The sequence below is a fragment of the Lupinus angustifolius genome, chromosome LG15 (genome assembly GCF_001865875.1).
Source record: "Lupinus angustifolius cultivar Tanjil chromosome LG15, LupAngTanjil_v1.0, whole genome shotgun sequence".
In the NCBI taxonomy this organism is placed as follows: Eukaryota; Viridiplantae; Streptophyta; class Magnoliopsida; order Fabales; family Fabaceae; genus Lupinus; species Lupinus angustifolius.
The window spans coordinates 14,026,989-14,035,596 of NC_032023.1; the positions used below are offsets into that span (position 1 = coordinate 14,026,989).

General features: G+C 33.2%; 1 protein-coding gene across 1 annotated transcript; it reads left to right on the forward strand.

Annotated features, from left to right (window-relative positions):
• On the forward strand, positions 268 to 7,228 carry LOC109328478 (copper methylamine oxidase-like). The gene is made up of 12 exons (XM_019561962.1): positions 268 to 623; positions 2,555 to 2,664; positions 2,813 to 3,112; positions 3,710 to 3,822; positions 3,935 to 4,265; positions 4,354 to 4,569; positions 4,675 to 4,911; positions 5,205 to 5,390; positions 5,590 to 5,730; positions 6,008 to 6,276; positions 6,487 to 6,568; positions 6,825 to 7,228. Exons 1-12 carry the CDS (start codon positions 419 to 421, stop codon positions 6,957 to 6,959), a joined length of 2,325 nt encoding a protein of 774 aa, XP_019417507.1. The 5' UTR covers positions 268 to 418; the 3' UTR covers positions 6,960 to 7,228.

Genomic DNA, 8,608 nt, shown 5'->3' on the forward strand with positions numbered 1-8,608 from the left:
TTTTAATCATTCTCTTAAATTATATAAAAAATGGGTCAGATTTAATGGGAAAGAGAGTACAGTCTTTCCCTTAAACATAAGAATACAAGTATAAATGTATATGTCATTTTTTGTTGTTTTTTTGTATCATTTACAAAAAAAATACTAAAATAATTTTTGTTGTTGTATGTCTTAAATATAAAAAAAAGGCACATAGTTTGATTTGCCATGCTATATAAATTCTTCATCTCCCATTACGCTTTTCATCACAACTTGCATCTACTAGTTCCTCCTCTCCCAAACCTATACTTAGAACTCAACTGTCTTCTTAGCCATCAGTTCCTGTTCTTAGTTATTTTGTGCTACTCCATTATTGTAGAAGGAGTAAGTTCCCACTGCTTTATGTGAGAGTGCATCGCAACAAATTAAACCCTTTAGAATGGCTTCAGCTTCTGAAAAAATGGTACCTCCTTCTTGTGCTTGTTGTTCAGCCGGTAATGACTCTGCCATCATTCCCCACATTGCGGCTGCCGCCGCTCCCTCTGCTGACTGGACTGCCAATGTCCCCGATGATGGCCGCCTAAATAAGATGACCATCGTTCATCCTGTCGACTCCCTACCGCAACCTTCCATCAATGCCAAAGGTATGTATATTTTGTTTCATACTTCTCTTTTTTTTTTTTTTTTTTTTTATGTTTCTTTATTTTACCACTCTCTTGATTGTACGACAAAAATAACACAATATTTGGATTCCCTACAACTTTAGTGAGTTTGACTTTTTGAAACAATGTTTTTATTTATTTAATTATAAATACATACAGAGTAAGAAAAGATTATTTTAAAAAGTGATTGAAGTTATTACAGTTGACAGAATGCAAGGCTAAAGAATCAACAACATTGGTCATATATTTGAATGAAATATGTATACATTAATAATATAAATTATATATAGTTAATGTATCATTTATTATTTATTTATATTACTTTAGAGTAAATAATATTAAATAAATGATATAATAATATTGTAAAAATTAGTTAAACTTTCGATATATACATATTTTTCAAATAAAATTAACGTTCTCGTATATAAAAATAAGACAGAAAGAATCAAGAAAACTCACGTAGCATTCTAACATTTAAATATATATCTACACTCTATCCAAATATACTTGACACCTTTCTACCTAGCTCTACTCCTCTCCGATGTGAAGAACTGGAATATAAAGATGAAATTTCTCTTTGAAGAATTTTTATTTATTTTTTAATAAAAAATAACATGTAATTATAATCCTTGAAATTTTTTTGACAATGTCTTAATTCTATTCAATACTGATCCCCACTCCTTTGTACTGGCATAAATTTACTATGGTCTCTTCATTATCTCCAAAAAATCTATACCCAACTCAAACTAATACCAGGTACAGTTTGTATCATTCCATGTATTATGAACTTATAATTATCAAAAAATACTTAATAATTAAATTTTAATTTAAATATATTTTTTTATATTTAATTATAAGTCTATGACATATAAAATGACAAAAACTGTAGGACAACAATATATATCCTACAACTTTTTGATGTGTGTTGTCCAAATGATTGTACCTAAAACATTCATTAAAAATCGGTTATGATATATTACGTTCGGAAATTGGGTAAGTTTAAACTTGGAAAATTTATAAGCAATATTTTAAACAACATACACACCATATTTTAATCCAAAACACTAACTCATTAGGTATATGGATTCTACGTGTATATATATATAAAAACCCTATATATATATATATGGGAATATAAAAATTCATACTCGACTGCAATAATAATAGTAAAGTTTTCTGCACCCTTAAGTTTAATATGGGGCTCAATTCTGTTATGTTTCAATGAAATATTTGAAGTTCACTTTCTTAACTCAACCATTGTGTTTATCCCACTTTTACTTTTCCTTCAAGAAAATGAAATTTAAAACTTCGGTAGTTGCTAATTGTCACTCGAAATTGTTGCTGAAGGTCCTTATTTAAGTAAGGACTAAGAACATAGCAATATAAGTTTTTGAACCTGAATCAAATGACATGTTTTTCCAATCACACCTATTGCGACTGATGCATTTCTTGTTGGACGTAATTGAATGCATCAATTTCTCTTTGGTGGTCGGTGATTTTGGTGGATTTAGAACACAATTGATAAATCTTGAACTCAACTAACTAGTATTTATATTGCTAACATTTAATCAATCATAAAACTATTGCGAAGTCACTAAATCTGGATTTCGTCAATTGAGTTCAAGCTCGGTCAACATTATGTTGTTTCATATTGGTTGGCGGTTGATGTCACTATAGTCACCAATATCATACTAGTAAACAACCAATATTTTAAATCACGGTTGCGATCGCAATTATGATCACGGTTGTGGTTACTGCGATTGCGGCTATTGCAATGCGATTTGCGACCAATACAGCCAAATGTAGTCAAATACAGATGCGTTACGGCATGATGCATCCATGTCACGTGATGCCATCCATAGTTTTAATCAATGTTAGCACCGGTATCTTATACTTGCTATAATGTTGCACAGGAATCATTACACTGCCAAGGCCTCAACCAAGCCACCCTTTGGACCCTTTATCTCCTGCTGAAATCTCTCTGGCAGTAGCTACTGTGAGGGCTGCTGGAAAAACTCCTGAGGTTGTTAGTCACATTATGACTTGTTAAATTCTTCAAAGGAACATATTTGCATACTTTTCTTGTAAATATGAGTCTATGTAACTTGAAGCAGTGATTGGTTACTAACGATTCCAACTTGTTTCTCCCAAATTGTATTTATTTGTTGCAGCTTAAAGACGGTTTGCGATTCATGGAAATAGCTTTGCTCGAACCGGATAAACATGTCGTTGCACTAGCAGATGCTTATTTTTTTCCACCTTTCCAGCCATCATTGCTTCCTAAAGGAGGGTTTGTGATCCCAACTAAACTCCCTCCAAGATGTGCTAGACTTCTTGTTTACAATAGGAAGACAAATGAGACTAGTCTTTGGATCGTCGAGTTATCGCAAGTTCATGCTGTAACTCGAGGTGGAAATCATTTAGGAAAAGTAATTTCATCACAAGTTGTACCTGATGTTCAGCCTCCAATGGTATGTTGTTCTTTTCCTCACAACTTCTGATTCCCTCTTTTTACATTTTGTATGAACTAATGTCTTTTTAAATAATTTTAAGTCATTTCAAATGGTATTGCATCAAATCATTTTGCACATACAGTTTAAGAAACAATTGCAGAATATGTTGTACAAGTTGAAGCAGTCTCTGTAGTGAGATGTCTTACTTTTACTTTGTTACATTTTCTATTGTTTATAAATGAGAGTTTCATATTAGAGTAATGAATAGCATAACATGTTAAAATATTGAAATTCTTATATATTTTATGTATTATTTTTTCATTCCTACACTAAGGAGTTCATAAACTGCATATCTACTCTTTCCAATTAAGAAGAGAACATAGTTGTTAGTTGGGAAGATTGGTAAAATCTGAAATTGGAGGTCCTAGTTTTGTTCTGAAAGAAAATCCCTAGAGTTTTCAAAACTTGTAAAATAATAATATCAAAACTGTTAATACCGATAAATTTGTCAAGATCCTACTATTTTAATGTCCAAAAAATTATGAGACCCACTGTAGTAGATGTACGCAGTCTTACATAAATGCTTCAATTCTGTATTATTCTTTCGATTTGCAGGATGCTGTGGAGTATGCAGAATGTGAGGCTGCTGTTAAAAGTTATCCTCCATTTATAGAGGCTATGAAGAAAAGGGGTATTGAAAACATGGAGCTTGTGATGGTAGATCCCTGGTAAATAAATTCAGATATCCAATGTTTATAGAGATCTTGTTTGGAGACATTGCCATTCTTTCTCTTAGAATTTCATCATTCCAAACTTTTTTACTACATATTTATGCTGCAGGTGTGCTGGTTACTTCAGTGAAGCTGATGATCCGAACCGAAGACTTGCTAAACCAATAATATTTTGCAAGTGTGAGAGTGATTGCCCTATGGAAAATGGCTATGCTCGCCCGGTCGAGGGAATCTTTGTTCTTGTTGATATGCAAAAGATGGAGGTGATACAGTTCGAAGACCGCAAACTTGTTCCTCTGCCTCCTGTAGATCCCTTAAGGAACTATACACATGCTGCAACTAGAGGTGGCACTGATAGAAGTGACTTAAAACCATTGAAAATTGTTCAACCTGAAGGTCCAAGCTTTTCCGTCAATGGATATTATGTTGAATGGCAAAAGGTCTAGAAGAACTTCTGCATTGTAAATTGTAACTACTAATTACTGAACTTGCAACTTGGCATATAACAATTTTTGTCTTTGTTAACAGTGGAACTTTCGGATTGGATTCACACCCAAAGAAGGTTTAGTTATATATTCTGTTGCATATGTTGATGGTAGTCAAGGTCTAAGGCCTGTAGCTCATAGGTTGAGTTTTGTGGAGATGGTTGTACCCTACGGAGATCCAAACGATCCACATTACAGGAAAAATGCTTTTGATGCTGGGGAAGATGGCCTAGGAAGAAATGCACATTCCTTGAAGAAGGTTTAAGACTTACACATTTATTATCTTCACATACATGTATTGTTTTGAGTTTACTATTTCTGATTGGATTCTCCCATTTGTCTAAGTCCAAGTTTGTTGTTACAGGGATGTGATTGTTCTGGCATAGTCAAATATTTTGATGCTCACTTCACAAATTTCACTGGTGGTGTGGAGACAATTGAAAATTGTGTATGTTTGCATGAAGAAGATCATGGAATTCTTTGGAAGCATCAAGATTGGAGAACTGGCTTATCAGAAGTCCGAAGGTCTAGAAGGCTTTCAGTTTCATTTATATGTACTGTGGCTAACTATGAGTATGGATTTTTTTGGCACTTTTATCAGGCAAGTACAATATCACTTCCTTTCAAGAGATCTATATGCTTACCTTAATGAAATTTTAAAGTATAGTTATATGATTCGTGGTATCGGTTCTAGTATGCAGTACTCGGTTCAATGCTGTCATCATTTTTTAAATTATTATTACAAAGACTTCATTTAGATGGAACTCAATACGTTGTATGCCATATGCCAAACCTGGCACATTCAGAAACTTTAAAAAATATGTTGTTGTTTTGATTTTACTGAACTACTTGTGTATACAAATTTGTCGAAAATGATGGCATGTGTTGTTTCAGGATGGAAAGATGGAAGCTGAAGTTAAGCTAACTGGAATTCTGAGCATGGGAGCCTTAATGCCCGGAGAGTATCGAAAATATGGAACCGTGATTGCCCCAGGTCTATATGCTCCAGTTCATCAACACTTTTTTGTTGCTCGTATGAACATGGCTGTTGATTCTAGACCTGGTGAAGCTTTGAATCAGGTAATTTGAATTAACACTTTATGTTGTTCTTCAACAATTTTACCACTTTTTTAACAGTGAAATAACTCAGCTACTTTCATGTTTTGTTTGCAATTTCACTTTTATACAGTCCTACTTGTCTAATAATTTATGCCACTTTGCTATTGCATAACAATTCATTTTTCAAGTCAACATTCTTACTCTTAGGAATTTTTGTTAGGTTGTGGAAGTCAATGTGAAAGCTGAGGAACCTGGTGATCATAATGTTCACAATAATGCATTCTATGCCGAAGAAACTTTGCTCAGATCTGAAATGGAAGCAATGCGTGATTGCGATCCCATGACTGCTCGATCTTGGATTGTAAGTCTTCCCCGGGTTTTACAGCCAACTTTGGACTATGGATTGCTAATAATGTCCTACTTTCTCATACTACTGAATTCTTATCTGCTATGTTGAAAAACATTGTTGCTCCTAGCCTAAATAAACATATCAGATGAATGCCCCTTAATGTTTGATAAACTTTATCATCATTTTCATATAGAATTTAGCATATGCTCTTAGCAATTCCAAAACATTATCTTCAATTCTCATAGGAGTAAGCATATCATTGACTATTTACTTTTTAACGATCCTTCAGGTAAGGAATACAAGATCAACCAATAGAACTGGACACTTGACAGGCTACAAGCTAGTACCTGGCTCGAACTGCTTACCATTCGCGCATTCGGATGCCAAGTTTTTAAGAAGAGGTGCTTTCTTGAAGCATAATCTTTGGGTTACAGCTTACTCACCCGATGAGCTGTTTCCTGGAGGAGAATTTCCTAATCAAAATCCACGCATTGGCGACGGATTACCTACATGGGTTACGCAGAACCGATCTTTAGAAGAGTCTGATATAGTTCTTTGGTATTCTCTCTCTCAGTCTCTCACACACATTCCAAAAAAATTCACAAAATTTGTAATGCTAAATTATTAAAGCACTACTTTTATATGTAAGTTTCCATATTTAGTGATTTATATTTCAATATATCAAAGAGATGATATAAGTATTATTCCACCCTTGAAACAAAAATTCACATTGTGTCTTCTCAACTAACTATGATATGTTATCTTCAGGTATGTATTTGGAGTCACACATGTTCCTCGTTTAGAAGACTGGCCTGTTATGCCAGTAGAGCACATTGGTTTTATGCTCATGGTAATTTATGTGATTCCTTTTTTCAAGACCAAACTTTTTTGAGAAAAGAATTTATGCATGAAAGAGATTTATACACTATCAGTCCATGATGCATCGTTTATTTTTAATTATTATTCCCCCTTTAAAAAAAGTAATACAAATGAATGATGAATAATATACTCATGACTGTGTATAAATATTTACACTGACTGTTCATATATATTACACTCATCTTTTGTTCATGTTATGTATTTAACTGCATTTTTTTATTTTGCAGCCTCATGGATTCTTCAATTGTTCCCCTGCAATAGATGTTCCACCTAGTAAATGTGAATTGGAGGCTAAAGAAAAAGATATAAAGGATAATGGGGTTTTGAAGCCAATTGAGAATTCCTTAGCATCAAAGCTCTAAGAACCTTCCATTCCTACAAAAAGTTATGGCAATGTTGCTGAGTGAACACAATACTACTATTTTGGCATACACAAAAACTTAAATATAAGCAGATTATCTTTTTTAATCTAGAATAATCATAATCAAGCTATGGACTTGAATAAGCTAGCATGTAATGTCCATTTGATTTGTCTCCAAACCCAAGAATTATAATGGTTTTAAATAAGACGATGATGTAATATATATTGGTTTAAAATAATGTTTCATTCCTATGGTATCAGGATTCATGACTAAATGTATTTGGTGTTCTTATAAATCTAGATATTTCGTCTTCTTATAAACATAAAATCTATTGCAAAAGTTTAGCTCTATATTGTACATGTTAGAAATATAGAATAAAAAACGAACACCGCTAGAAAAGGGAGGACGGGAGGAATAGTTGGTACAAGGATTTAATATGTATTACGAGGTAAGTGTTTTTTACATTGTCAGCGAATTATCTACTATTTATATATTAATTATTATTGACTCTCAAATAAAAGTAATATAAATCAATTATGAACGATATACTGATAATATAAAAAACTTTATATTGATAGTACATAAATTTTAAACTCTATGTATAAATGTAAAGTGAAATATATTCTGAGTGTAATATTATCTATGATGGTGGAGGGTGGTCCTTTCATTTTGGTCTTTTCAACTTACAAATATTAAATTTGATTCTTTATCATTTATCAATTTATTGTTATCCTTACTTTTTTTAAAAGAATCGATTTAATCCTTTCGTCATGACAGCATTAGTCTGAGTTGAATATTTTGAAAATATTGTTTTGTCAATAACCAAATCTTCTTACATCGACATAAAGAATGAGAAAACTAATTTGATCCTAAATCTTCTTAATCAAATATGGACAACCTTTAAAGTTTTTCTAGCATGCATATCTGTTGGAATTTGTCAAAAAATTGATGAGTTCTTGAAGTGGTTTTAATGTACATTAATGAAGTCATTTATAGTGACTTTTGAGTTTGTGAAATGAAAAAACTCACTGGTCTCACATTCCTTGGAGAAGGGAAGTTTGAAGGCTCTATAAGCCTTAAGTTTCATCGTTGGGGTGTGCCCCAAGAGGTACAATGAGTTTTGTGAATGGGTGAGGACTCACACAAACAAAAACTCTCCACACACACGCGCGCACCACCACCTCTGTTGTCGTCCGACCGGTTCGGGCTTGAGCCCAACATTCTTTTTAAATAAACATTTATTTATTTATTTTATTTTTGGGCTATGTGGGCTTGGACCATGTGGGAGGCAGATCGTTAGTGTTTTATTTATTCCTGGCCGTAGGATGATATGACTGTTAGTGTTTTTGCACCGTCGGATGAGGGATCCATTGGAGGCCTCAACGATCGAGGTCGTACCCGATACAATAATATAACAATTAAAAACTACTGTACTAGGAAGTGACTCCTAGGTCGTTTCCCAAGGATTATCTTTCAAGCAAAGTTTCAAACACCTTATACTCACACACACGAGGGGTTTTTTTGTTGTTGGATAGTATAAACATAAATCAAATTCAGAAACAGTAGTTAAACAATATAATAAAACGGCTAAGTCCATTTGGTTTGTTTGTTCACAACTCAATCCTTGGTTTCAATTGACTATTTTCAGA